Genomic DNA, 13858 nt, shown 5'->3' with positions numbered 1-13858 from the left:
TACCTTGAGCTGCTTTATTTTAGCGTGAACATCACACTCGGAAAAATGCTCAATATTAGTGAGCTGTAAATCCATCTCCGTCAGCCACACCAGAATGCTGTCCCGTGCCGTCTCAAACTCCTCACGCTGGCCAATGAAATGCTGGAGGTGAAGAGAAGATCATAAAAATTACAAAGCCCGCATATTGAGACGGTACCGCCAATTCCAATGGTCTTCCGGAAAGTCATTTTCTTAATGAGCAATGAGAACCTGCATCCTTTAACATATAAATTAACCCTAGATCCCCCTCTTGCCATCCCTATCTTACAGAATCACAGTGCTTATGTCTTAATACTGGGTTCGAATGGTCCGACCCTGTCCTCCCGGCCCCTGAGCTACGGAGGAGGCAGAATAAAGACCTTGAGTCTGCGCAAGATGGAGCTGACGCGCTTCTGCAGGTTGTCCCATCGCTGGTTGCCTTCGTGGACCATCTGCTTTAGGCTGCAGGCGGAGTCGGTGCGGTTCTCTCTGGCCAGGCGGCGGTACTGCTTGTTGATCAGCTCCAGCTGGGTCAGGCTCTCGTGCACCTGCCGCTGGAAAGCCTAGGACCACAGAGAAGCACTCAGTGAGGGAGGCCCACCGGGGGCTCTCGGCCAGGGTGTCAGGGCTTCAGGCTGCAGGGTGAGGGGGAGACGGAAGGCACCCTGTCATGGACAGGCACAGGCCAGTCTCTAATGAGTGTGGACATCCCCTTCTTAAAGGGAAATAATGTAATCAGCGTGGGGAGAGGGGGTGGAGCATACAAAAATGTGCACGGAAATGGTTACTAATAAATATATATGTATATATACAAATACACAGACATATATCCCATATATACTGCACACTTCTACATATGGAATTTACACATATATGTATACAATATAGCGTTTAAGATAATTAACAGCTAGAACAAAATTTTCCCGTAAAACAAACTTATTACATAAATATTTATGTATGCTGAAATGAGTTTGAAATGTTCACAATTCCTGATGTGAATACTGAGAAAAGGTATCTTCAAAAGAACTTTCTCTTTATTTGTAAAATATGTAATTTCTTAAAAATCCAGAAATCGCCTCAATTCTGGTGTCCATTAAAAAAATAAAACTACCTTTTGCAGAATGCCCTTTAAGTGCAGGCTATTATGAACTCTTAAGATAAACAGCTTAGTAAAATACAGGTAATTTTACATTGAAAAAAGTTTGGACCATGCTCTATTTCTTTTTTATTGCTTCAGTTTTTATAAAACATTTAGAAGTGATGTAGCATCTTACCCGGTACTGTTTTATTTAATTTTTTTTTATAGAGAGAGGAAGGAGGGGAGAGAGGGAGGGAGGGAGGGGGAGGGAGGGAGGGAGAGAGAGAGAGAGAGAGAGAGAAGAGAAGAGAGAGAGAAACAATGATTGGTTGCCTCCCTTGTGCCACACGGGCCAGTGCTATTTATGTTTACAGTTCAGAGTTTCTTAAGGTAAATATACCCTTTATTCTTTCCCTCTGCAATCTAGCATAGCCCTAGAAAGAATCATTTGACCAAAATAAAATTAAGCTTTTTTTTTTCAAACTCATGTGTATGACTTACAACTGATTTTCATCTTGGCCTTAGACAGAAAATTGTACAATTAGTTGGACTGTCCTCATCTCAGTCCCAGTGTTTGGCTTCCTTTGGACCCTCAGGCTATTTATATCTGCCACATCTCTGCTCTGGAATGGCTTTCCTTCTGAGAGGTGCTTTAAGAGCCTTCATCCTAGTAAATCAATTATTCTTTTCTATCAACGTTTAAATTATTACCTCGGAGAAGGAGGTGGTAAGAAAAGTTCAGCTTTTGCCATTACTAGAAGTCACTGAAGTGTTGGCAGGCACCGTGGGTGGGTACCTCAGCACCCCCAGATCTGTCCCAAATATTCGTGCCAAAATTTAATTTTCGTGATTTATTTTTGTCTTGTAAGAAAATTAAATATAAGATGAATGATAAAATCATTCATTGCAGGAGTTAACGATATGACTAACGCTTGCTGTAAAATCTGAGAGTCTAAAATAGCATCCAAAAGTATCTTACATAATCTTCTTTGTAGTATAAGCCAATTATAGAAGTCTTAACCTTCCCGGAGCTGAGCGTGCTAAGATGCAAACAGGAATACTTCACTAACATTGGTTCACCCAGGATGACCTGCATCTACTGTTGGGCGACTGTGGCTTTTTACCAAAGGTTTTCTAAGGAAGAACCTTTTAGATAGGAAACATTTTCCCCTGGAATTTAGTGATATAGTTACATTCAAATCCATATTCAGATGTCGGAAGAACACTTATTTATTTCACGCAGTATTTAAACATTCTTATAAGTTCATATACCTGCCCATCCCTCTCAGATTTTAAACCTCACTAGACCAACAAAAAAAACGTCATAATTATGATCACAGGCCTCAGTAAATATTGTAAGGTAAAAATGAATGCATCTGGCCCTAGCCAGCTTGGCTCAGTGGATACATTGTCGGCCTACAGACTGAAAGGTCCTGGGTGTGATTCAGGTCAAGGGCACATGCCTGGGTTGTGGGCTCGATCCCCAGTAGGGGGCGCGCAGGAGGCAGCTGATCCATGATTCTCTCTCATCATTGATTTTCTATCTCTCTTTCCCTCTCCCTCCCTCTCTGAAAATCAATAAAAATATATAAAAAAATAATAAATAAAGAACCAATGGGAGTTACTTTTAAAATAAATTAAAAAATGAATGCAGCTGAATTGGGTTTGATTTTTATTCTGACTTTTAAACATCTTGGGGAGCTTTGGGCAGAATAAATAACGGAGAATAATTTTTGTAAGACACATGCATCAGAACCATTTGCTGTCGGTATCGATGAGTACACACGTCTGCCTATTTGGGAAATGACAGGAGAAGAAACTTCAAATTGAAAAAAGGTTGACTTCATGCTATGCCGGCCAAGAAGGTTTTCTCCTATCACAGTGATGGGGCAGACTCAGGATTGTGGGGAATGGGAGTCAGTTATTGAAGGATTCCTGCCTTTGTGAGTGTGATTAGGCTGGCTATTTTTGTCTCCACAAAATTGAAAAGTCTCCGTGACTCAAGAATGGCACTGCTCTTCACTTATAATTAGAAGTGGCTCGTGATTAAAATGTTTTATTCAATCTGGAGCCAACTCCATTTTATTACTGATATATATATATATATATATATCATGCTCCAATTAGGTAAAAATAAAAGAAGAAAATATATTTGGAAGATAGATTTTTATAGAATGGAAAACCATCATATTTTAATCTTAAATAGTTGATTGTGAAGAATAGGAACTAAAAAGAATGCCAAGATCTTGTGGAGAGGGGTGTGTGTGTGGCAGCGGGGGCGGGGGGGGGGAGGAATCCTGATATTTGTTTTCTAATAAAATTCCTCTTCATTACTTTATTTTGTGCTGTATTTGTAATTCTTTTACTTAATTATTTATTTTTGCATTTGCAATTCTTTTATTTATTTATATTTATTTTTGTATTTGTAATTCTTGATCATCTTAAAATAAAAGTCTTGGACCCCACTTCTTGCCTGTTTATGAGATGGTAATAAAGATGGTCACAGCCTTATCCCCCAGCTGTTTGAAGAAAAGAATGTGCGGGTGAACATGAGTTTCTGTCCTGGGACACCCGCTACCAGCTGGGGACTGCCACAGCAACAGCAGGACGAGAGATTGGGAATGATAGCTCACCTCGAATTTCTTCAGTTCTTCCTTGGCAACTGTATAGAGCACCCCGGAAGAGCTGGGGAAGGCGGCTGTCCTTTCGGAAGTCTTGAGCCAATCTTCAAAACGCGAATAGTCATCCAGAAACTTCTGCCACAACTGCCATGTCTCTTCAATTCTGAGACAGAACACGAAAGAACAGAGTCTGACTGTTTGGGACCGTGCGTGCTCCAGAACCTGCCACGGGATTAAGACCAAACACGCAGCTGCGGTGCCAGACAATCGCTGTGCTGGGGCCAGCTCTGACCGAGTGCAAAGGGGACAACTGCTGGAGCTGACACAATGCAGCTGTTTTGTGGGTTTCTTTTTAAACACATCCTGCGGCTCTGGATGTGGAATTAGTCACATCGGTTGTTACATGCACATGATGTGAACTGTTCGGAAAAGTGCAAGAAAGTGTGGAAGCGCAAGGCCACGTTTGCAGGGCACACATGCGTGCCAAGGCTTTGCTGAAACAAAACAAGGTTTGAAAACCCACTGAAGTCCAACATCAAACTCACCCCCATCAAAATCAGTCGAGGACAGCAAGACAAAGAGTGAGCTTTCCAGAGTTCCCCAGAGAGCATAGAGATTACGGGCCTTAAATCACTACCTTAATTTTCTAACACAGCACTGTCTTTTCCGGCCTTGAATTTCAAAGGGCTTTAAGATAAGCCCTTGGCTTTATCATTTAATTTTTAACAACAGAATGGTATTGTTCAACCACCAATTCTGTAACATACTTATTCAGCAAAGGCGTATTTCTCTGAATGATATTTAAACGGTTAGGTCAGGCCTCATTTGGCTTGTTATATTTGCATGTTACCTTTCTATCTGCTTGTTTTCCCAGCTAAATGTGGACAACGACGCATTCGGAAAACCCAGGCTATTTCTGGACTTTGCAACCGAAAGGAAATAGTGACCAATGGCTACTCTGGGTAAGTTTTTTTTTCTTTTGGTCCTTCCTCTTTCCCAGCGGTTTGAACATCCCAGCTTACTTGAGCCTTCTTTCCATGGACATGGCACAGATATTTCTCCATCGCCGGTCCAGATTCCGCGTGGCCTGCTGGATGGAGTCACACTCGGCGTCGGTGGCACACGCGTCACAGTCATGCAGCAGGACCTCACACAGGTTGAGGACGGAAGCCACGCCCGTGCTGTGCTTCTCTATGTCTCTCTGAAGGTCCTGTGGGGAATGAGACACGCTTTATTGCAATCCTGGTATACACACGGGAGAAACTGACTGACAAATGGTTAGGCCCAATGTTGACAAATATTTCATTTCCTTCAATCCATGAGACTTCAACTTCATTTATAAAATATGGCAAGCTCAAAAGCATGAGTAAATGAATCTAGAAATATGTCAGCTATGTGAGCAATGCCAAAATAGAAACTAAACAAATGAAATAGACTACATTAGCTATATCAAGAATAAAATGAGCTTCCTTAGGGATTAAAAAAAATGAATCTAGACAATAGTGTGGTGAAGGCCTAGGAGGGGCAGGTGCGAGATGGAGGGGATCAATGGGGAAAAAAGGCGGGGACATCTGTAATACTTTCAACAATAAAGATAAAGTAAAAAAATATAGATCTTGTCCCAGATTCAACTTCACAGATATATCACTTCTATTCCCATGGATAGATTGATCAATCAATTGGTCAAAATAATATATGTGTTCCTGTTAACAGCTGGCACTCAAGATCTGGGATTTGATCTCTACAGATATGTTAATTCTACCATTGTTAAGAGGTACTGTGGGTTTAAGGGACTGAGGTTGTCTACTCTGTATGATGACATCATCATTATCATCAGCAGCTTCATCAGCAGCTTCCGCAGTGAGCAATTTTATTTTTATTTATTTATTTACCTATTTATTTTTTTCTCAGTGAGCAATTTTAAATGAAGGACATAGATATGATGGTAAAGAAGGCATTGAACTTTGTGAAATCTTTATATTAACTGCAAAGTATATCAGCACAAAATATACATTATTTTTTCTATTGAGCTTTTAACTCAATGTACTCAAAGTATTCCATCACTAAAAGTGAGTTCATTTTTTGCTTGCCTTATTAATTATGGTCCTTAATATATTTTCCTTTTCTTTGATACAGCTCTAGAATATGCTTAGCTTTACTCTCATTCTAAAGATAATTCCTCAATTTACTCACATAGTTGGGATTAATATTCTTGTATGTATGTTCTCTCTCACCTTTTTCTCCTGACTAGCTAGGCTACAGGGGGCGGGGAGTGTTGAGAATATCTGAAGTCTAATCACTCCTTATTAAGACTTTTAAGCAATCTTCCATTTTAAAGCCACAAAGACTTAATATCTCCACATCCTGAGCCTTTTTGGAACTCTTGTGGCATGAATGATCTTTCTCCTTCCTCCCTCTGCTGACACCATCACTATTCACCTATTCAAAATTCTGTCGGATGTCTGGCATCTCTAGCATTTCTTCTGTTCTCTTTGCAATTGTGGGTTTTGACTTTCTTTTCCCCCTTCACTATCATTGCGTTGGGGTTTTAGTAGTGGATGGGGCTATATGTGCATATAATCAATTTGCCATATTTAATTAGATACTGTTTTAATTTTCTTACCTTTGCTAAATTACAATACTGGTCATTAAATTTTAACTTTAGTTATCACTTGTAGTTATCATTACCATGTTCTCCAGGAAATCTGGATTATTGACAGCCCCCCTCAAAGTTCAATCATCAGAATTTCAAACATCAAAGAGTCCATCAGAGGTTTTAATGTTACAAAAATTGAAAAAAATACCCTAACAATTGCTTGTGAAAAGAAATGCTAATTTAAATATCAAAGTAAACCCAACACCTAAAAAAATGTAGTTTAATGCCTATTCTCATTGGTTTAAATAGTTTGAAAACTAAAAATATAAACTGTTTCACAGGATTGCAGAAATAGGTCTGTTTATATATTTTAAACATTTTTTACTAGCAAGTTAAGAAACTTGGCTATAGGTGGCCTAAATACTAATAAAAATAACCAGAGTGTGGACAGAATTTTCAACGACAATCTAAATGCATGGAGTAGCAATACTTGATGGGGTTGATGGGGTTTACTTATGGCAATTGGAGTCTGCCATGCTTAGTAAGAAGCAGCAAGGGGAGTGGGAGGTGGAAATCCCTTCTGTGTGCATTTTTCAGCATCACCCTCTTTTGCTTTGCTGGGGTGTGTATTGTATGCCAGTGGAATATGCTGTCTTTGGTACACATATGAAGGTGAAATTACTGCGTGTGGTCTGCAGGTCATGCAATCCTCCTTTCAAAAGACAATTATTTTAGGCACTAAAATCTCTAAGTATGCGCTGCAATCTTTCTCCAAACACTACTATATGAAATTTTAAATGGCTCCTTTCTGGCCAGTGTGGCTCAGTTGGTTGAGCATTGTCTCATTCTCCAAGGGGATCTCTGGTTTGATTCCCAATCAGGGAATATACCAGGGATTCAGGTTTGATCCCCAGTGGGGACATGTACGGGAGACAGCGATTGATGTTTCTCTCTCACATCAATGTTTCTCTTTCTCTCTTCCCCTCCTCCCTCCCTCTCTCTAAGAAAAAAAATCAACAAAAACATATTTTTTTTTAAAAAAAAAGGTTTCTTTCGCTCTGATCGGTTTGGCTCAGTGGATAGAGCGTCAGCCTGCGGACTCAAGGGTCCCAGGGTCGATTCCGGTCAAGAGCATGTACTTTGGCTGCGGGCACATCCCCAGTGGGGAGTGTGCAGGAGGCAGCTGATCGATGTTTCTCTCTCATGGATGTTTCTAACTCTCTATCCCTCTGCCTTCCTCTCTGTAAAAAATCAATAAAATATATTTTTAAAAAAATTAAAGAAAAAGGTTTCTTTCCAAGTTTATGGTAGTGAGCTAGTAATCTACAAATAAATAAACAAAACAGACAGCATTATTTTAGATACATCATTGCTGCTCAACCTAACCTATCATCTTAGGATGGCTTCTTGATTGACCAACATTAACCCTGTGATGACATATCTTCTTAAGAGTTAGCACTGTGGTGACATGGAACTTATTTGCCTCAAACACCTGCCTGGGCAAAGCCTCCCCTTACTCACTAAACCTGCCAAGCACCCTCCACACGTTCCCTCCCGAGTCACCTCTCACACCCACCCTCTGGCCAGGACAGGAGGACAGATATTCAAAAGCCTATTTATTTTCTTCAATTTTTTTCCGATTTACCTGCTGCTCCTGGAGCTTCTTCTGTATTTCTTCCGAGTTGCAGGAATCATAGACGATGGGCTTGGCCAGCTCTGACTCAATGTGAGCCAGCCAGGTCCTCAGGCTGCTCATGTTCTTATCCAGCTGCTGGACCGCCACCAGAGTCTCCTTCAGCTTCTTGATCCTGTGGGCAGAGAAAGGACATCCACTTCAGAGAAAGGCCCACTCGTGTTTCCCTCCCAAGCAGCAGGGAGCGCTAGGTCTGAAGACAAGTCGCCAAAAGCCAAAGTCCACCCTGCTCAGCCACTTACTGGCTGTGTGACTTTGGGCAGTGGTATAAGCTTCCTGTGTTTCTGTTTCCTCATCTATAAAATGGAGATGAAGTGAGAGTACTAGTGAGATTTAAATGAGTCTAATGCTCCAGGGAACATGGGGGGAAAATCAACAAATATTGGCTATGATTACAGTCAGTATAGCTGTAACAACATAATAGGGATAGAACTCCCATGTGTCACAAAAGTGATTTCCATAAATGATATACTAACTTATACTCCTATGAAGATTGCCTGGGAGAAAGTAGAGATTATGAAGGTACAGTGTCGGAATGCCAAGGAGGCCGGGGATAGAGAGGATGGAAGGGGGGTTGAAGGGAGATGAAGACGTTATAAGAGACAAGATTGGTGGGTAGACTGGAGTAAGATGATAAAAATCCTGTAGTGACACAAAAATGGGTTTGTATGCAGTTTTAAAGATGATTAGGAACTCTGCCAAGATTAGCAAAAGGATCTACCATCAGTCTTGATTTTAAGTTAAAAGTTTGAAGGAAGGCTATTGTGAGAGCCCATTCGGGAAGTAAACAAAAGAGTCCAAACAGCTCCCATCAAAGCCTCCACTTGGGAAACAGTGAGAACAGAGGTGAGGACTGGGTTGCTTAATTTATGAATAGGCATGGTGTGAGGCAGAAGGAGTGAAAAATGTGTTTTGCAGTTGGGTGCTGTCTCAGAGTATACTTGATGAGGAGCAAGTTTTGGGGGTTAATGGTGCATTATGTTTGGGATACGATGAGTCTGAGGGATCAGGTCAGACATGTAAGGAAATGTAGTTGTGGGTCCAGAGGAGAGGATGGAGATGGTTGCAATGATTTAGGTGCTGTTGGCATAGAGTTGAAGTCCTATGAAAGGGTGTGGTCAAAGTACAATCTGAATGCCTCCTCTATTTTTAAAATATATTTTTATTGACTTCAGAGAGGAAGGGAGAGGGAGGGAAAGATAGAAACATCAATGATGAGAGAGCATCATCGATCAGCTGCCTCCTGCACATCCCCTAGTGGGGACTGTGCCCGCAACCCGGGCATGTGCCCTGACCGGTATCAAACTGGGACCTCCTGGTTCATAGGTCGATGCTCAACCACTGAACCACTCCGGCTGGGCGAATGCCTCCTGTACTAGATTCACCTGGTTTGTCGCATATAAATGCAGGTTCCTAGATCCAAACCCAGTCCTATTGAATCAGAAACGCTACGCCTGTGGCCAAGGAATTTGAGTAGTTGATCAAGGGAAACAAAAGTTAAGATATACATTTACGGTCAGGGAGTAATGTCAATGATTTTAAGAAAGTAGGCAGTGAAGGTAACTATGCTATGGCATCTGTAGAATAATCTGGCTACTAGAAAGAAATGATTTGTTTAATGCAGTTTAATATTTGGAATAGCTTTAGGACTTGTTTTAGGCAGAGAATAAGGAATGATGAAGAAGATGCTAAAAACATAAGAAAAAGAAGAGACATTCCAGGTGACGATAGATAATGAATAAGGATGCAGAGGATACGGGTGAAAAGCACAAGGACAGGAACAGGTACATGAGTTTATAAAGGTGTTTCCAAGGGAGGGCAGGGCACGAGCAGGAGTTTGGGAAGGACACATAGTATTTCTCAACTCTATTATCATCAAGAAATAGCAGCAAAAAATCAATTATTAGATTTCTGGTGAGAACTGTCATGGCTGAGTGTGTAGAGACTGCTCTCAAAAGAACAGTGATGTGGATGATAAGCACACGATGAGTGATTTCTGGTACAGCCTTGTTTAAAAGTCAGGTTTTCTTTTGGACCCTCAGGCCTGCCTTTTGGTTCAGGAAATGCCATCACCTTTGATACTGCTCATCATATAGATCATCGGTTCTCAACCTGTGGGTCGCGACCCCTTTGGTGGTCAAACGGCTCTTTCACAGGGGTCGCCTAAGACCATCCTCCATATCAGATATTTACATTATGATTCATAACAGTAGCAACATTACAGTTACGAAGTCGCAACGAAAATAATTTTATGGTTGGTTCACAACATGAGGAACTGTATTTAAAGGGCCAGAAGGTTGAGAACCACTGGATTAGATGAATGGCAGATGAGCTCTACAATACCTCCACCATTGAGGTGTCAACTTGGCTTGACTAGAGAGGTATCTATTTAAAAAATAGTCAAGAGCAACATGACCTTTTAAAATCCGAGGGATGTGATATATTTCAAGGCAGAGATGTACAATAGAATGTTCTCAAAGACTGACAATTTGTACTCAGAGTCATCAAGTATTTCTCGGCTCAATTACTTTCAAATAGTAAAGAGATGATTCTCAAGCTAGAACTGTGACAGGATCACGCGGGGGCTTTCAGATTTCACATGCCTGCTGCTCACTTCCCACCTCCCCACACTCCTCCCCAGGTCACTCGATAGGCTTCTCAGGTCAAGAGCCACTGCTATGAAGAAAATATCTCAGAAGCTAAGTATTTTGGGCATTTTTATCATTTTTAATTGCATAAAACTGGTATTACCACTTCTCTTATAGTTTCTATATATCTGTAAATCAATGTTTATCAGATGAAAAATCTAGTCATGACACAATCACTTTTCCCCTGTCACACAAATACTTTTAAAAGAAGGTTCACGCCAAAACCGGTTTGGCTCAGTGGATAGAGCGTTGGCCTGCGGATTGAAAGGTCCCAGGTTCGATTCCGGTCAAGGGCATGTACCTGGGTTGCGGGCACATCCCCAGTGGGAGATGTGCAGGAGGCAGCTGATCGATGTTTCTCTCTCATCGATGTTTCTAACTCTCTATCTCACTCCTTTCCTCTCTGTAAAAAATCAATAAAATATATATTTAAAAAAAAAAGAAAGAAAATTCACTATGGCCAGGGTAATAATAATACCCTTATTTCATTAATTATGATAATAGTAATAATGCCTATATTTGAAAACATTTCAGTTCATAAAGCCACTCTTAGGTATATTACCTTATTTTTTTCAGTTGTATTTAAAAATTAGGGTCATCTTTTACAAGATAGCCTATTAATTAGGGAATAGAAAGCATGTATTGTAATATGTATATCACTTCCCATAATTCCATTATAAATAAGACTTCTCTAATTAACTTTATAAATATAAATTGTACCCTGTCCCCAGGGCATTTCAAGGTATTGGCCTTAAATAATAGTCCCAAGAACTTTTACATACAATCCATTTATCTTTTTCATATGCCTAAGAAATGAGAAATGGTGTGTCAGCCAGGGAATGACAGTTTTATTTTTTTAAATGTATTTTTATTGATTTCAAAGAGGAAGAGATAAGGAGAGGAAGAGAGAGATAGAAACATCAGTAATGAGAGAGAATCATGGATCAACTGCCTCCTGCACACCCGACACTGGGGATTGAGCCTACAACTCTGGCATATGCCCCAAACGGGGATTCAACCATGACTTTCTGGTTCATAGGTCAATGCTCAACCACGGAGCCACACTAGCTGGGCAAATGACAATTTTTGAATGGCTCCTGAATGCCAAGCTCAGGTGTACATTCTAGCAATGCGCACAGCATGGCCTTGGGATTTAACATAGCCTGGCCACCTGCTTTAGTGGCCCAAACCGGTTATAAGATAAATGATCATCAATAGAGCTACGGGAACAGGACTGGAGAATAGATCATTGCACTGAGATGTGTGTGTCCTGGTGTTACCCCTGCAAGAATGTCCTCTCAGGACCTCTCAACCTAACCAGCATCCTGTCTTCAGAGTTGGGAAGAACTGGATGCTGACTATGCTTGGGGTAGGGTTTTAGAACAACCTCATCATGTCATCAGGGTTTTCTTTGGCGCCAGAGGCTAGGAGAGAACCTCAGTGCTTGTTTCCTACATGCACGTATCTTAACCCCCGGGAGTATTTTTGCACGTTTCTCTCCCCGACGGTAAGTTCCTTGGGAAGGTGCAGCTGTGAATTCCCGCTTTTGTTTTTCTTTTTTCCCTGCCACTGTAAGCGCTGCACAAAGTAGTGCATTAAGTGCCTGCTAAACATTAATAATCACTATTCTAAGTAAAATATCTTTACTTAGTTAACATATTTTCTTTTTAAATTTATTTGATATTACTTAGTTAATATGAAGTGAGTCTTAACATTTTCCTCTAGGTCCAACATTTGCAAATGGTTTATCTGTGCTGAAATTGATTTTCTTGGTTCAAAATTTGCTGGCAAAAATGATTAAAAGATCCAAGGCACAAAGAGGTGTGAGTTAAGACTGTTCCATTGGATATTGTCTATACCAGCCAAATCATTTACAGGGTTAGTTATCTTGTACAATATTGAAGGAGTTCCAACAGTCAGCAGTTAGTGTGCAATGTGTCAAGGGCATCGTGACATGGAAATGCTTGTTCATATAGTCCATTAGGGACAAGTTCCTCTTTCGAATGAATGTGTAAATCTTAGTGAAGTCAATGGGGTGAATATTTAAGTGGTTCTCCTTTTTCATTTTTTTAAAAAAAGTGTATTTGACTACAAATAGCAAATACATTATGTGTTGGAGAGAAAAATGGGTAGTAAAACCCTCATACATCTCCCTTGAGTTTATTAAACTTGGTATTTGCAGGACAAGGATCATTCTTTCTGAAGCGAAAATGTTCAATATTTTCCCCATGATTTCTTTAAAGGAAATCTTTGGAGAAAGTGTCACAATATTTTAATGTATCTGTCATTCTAAGAAGTTTGAGCAACATATCTTTTGGTAGCATCCAGGATTATAATTCAAAATAGATGTTTCAGACGTCACAGGACTGGGTGCGTTTACAAGCCTGTTAAATCTGTAAGTCCCTGCAGCTTATGGTTCCCCTTCCACAGTCCTTATGGGCACTTGACCTTGCTGGAGAAGGATCCTGCTACTAAATCCAGTTGTCCAGCTTCTTAATTCTTAGCATTGTCCCATAAATACACACACACACACAATAGATACATCTCAGTACATTCCTTCAAACTATTTAGGTAGAACCAACCATACACCAAAACCAAAAATTTATATCTTAATATAACAGAACCAAAAGTATCATTAATAAATCCTATTCGACAGTAGGAATTTATTTGGGGGATGTTCTGGAATAAGAAAATGAATTTTAAAAATTAAATGAAAATTACTGAGAAAATGATATTCTAATTGGAAAAAATCACGAAGTAAAATTTGCACAGTGCCCGGTTACTATTTTAGAAATACATTTCTACATTTTGCATATGTTTCAAAATCTTTATACTAGTTAGCGACCCAACCTAAACAGAACCAACTGTTTCTCACACACAAAGCCCTCCAGGCTCTTCAAACATGAGCAGGTTTGTACTTAATATAGGGACAGCTTTCAGCTACAATGGTGTGATCTGGCTACGGCTGAATTTCGGTTTCCTCGGGAGTCCATCCTTTAAATAGCAAAGGATGGACTAACTGGATCTTTTCCCCAGTCTCTTTCCTGTGTCCCAGGCTCCCTACTGTAGCCATCTCCCTCATATGACGCATACAGTCCGGAGACAACTGGAATGCCAAGCCATAACCAGGTTCATCAACCTTTTCATCCAGCTCCATGGGCCCAGGAGGGGGACAAGAAACCCAGCCATCACATAACTCTTAGG

The 13858-nt window shown here is 40.5% G+C and overlaps 1 protein-coding gene across 15 annotated transcripts in view; it reads right to left on the bottom strand.

Annotated features, from left to right (window-relative positions):
- SYNE1 (spectrin repeat containing nuclear envelope protein 1) overlaps positions 1-13858 on the bottom strand; it is a 387376-nt gene that overhangs the window by 29177 nt on the left and 344341 nt on the right. For 13 of the 15 annotated variants that reach the window (XM_036316912.1, XM_036316911.1, XM_036316914.1 and 10 more), the window contains 5 exons: positions 7959-8121; positions 4740-4927; positions 3730-3880; positions 399-581; positions 4-141 (listed from right to left, as the gene is read on the bottom strand). In XM_036316912.1, coding sequence (XP_036172805.1) covers positions 4-141; positions 399-581; positions 3730-3880; positions 4740-4927; positions 7959-8121 — 823 coding nt within the window. Of the gene's footprint in view, positions 1-3; positions 142-398; positions 654-3729; positions 3881-4739; positions 4928-7958; positions 8124-13858 lie in introns of those variants that run through there. The other 2 variants (XM_036316926.1, XM_036316923.1) reach the window with 2 other exon arrangements.

Source organism: Myotis myotis, unplaced genomic scaffold, assembly GCF_014108235.1.
Source record: "Myotis myotis isolate mMyoMyo1 unplaced genomic scaffold, mMyoMyo1.p scaffold_m19_p_7, whole genome shotgun sequence".
Classification (NCBI taxonomy): Eukaryota; Metazoa; Chordata; class Mammalia; order Chiroptera; family Vespertilionidae; genus Myotis; species Myotis myotis.
This window is presented reverse-complemented; position numbering and strand designations above follow the sequence as displayed.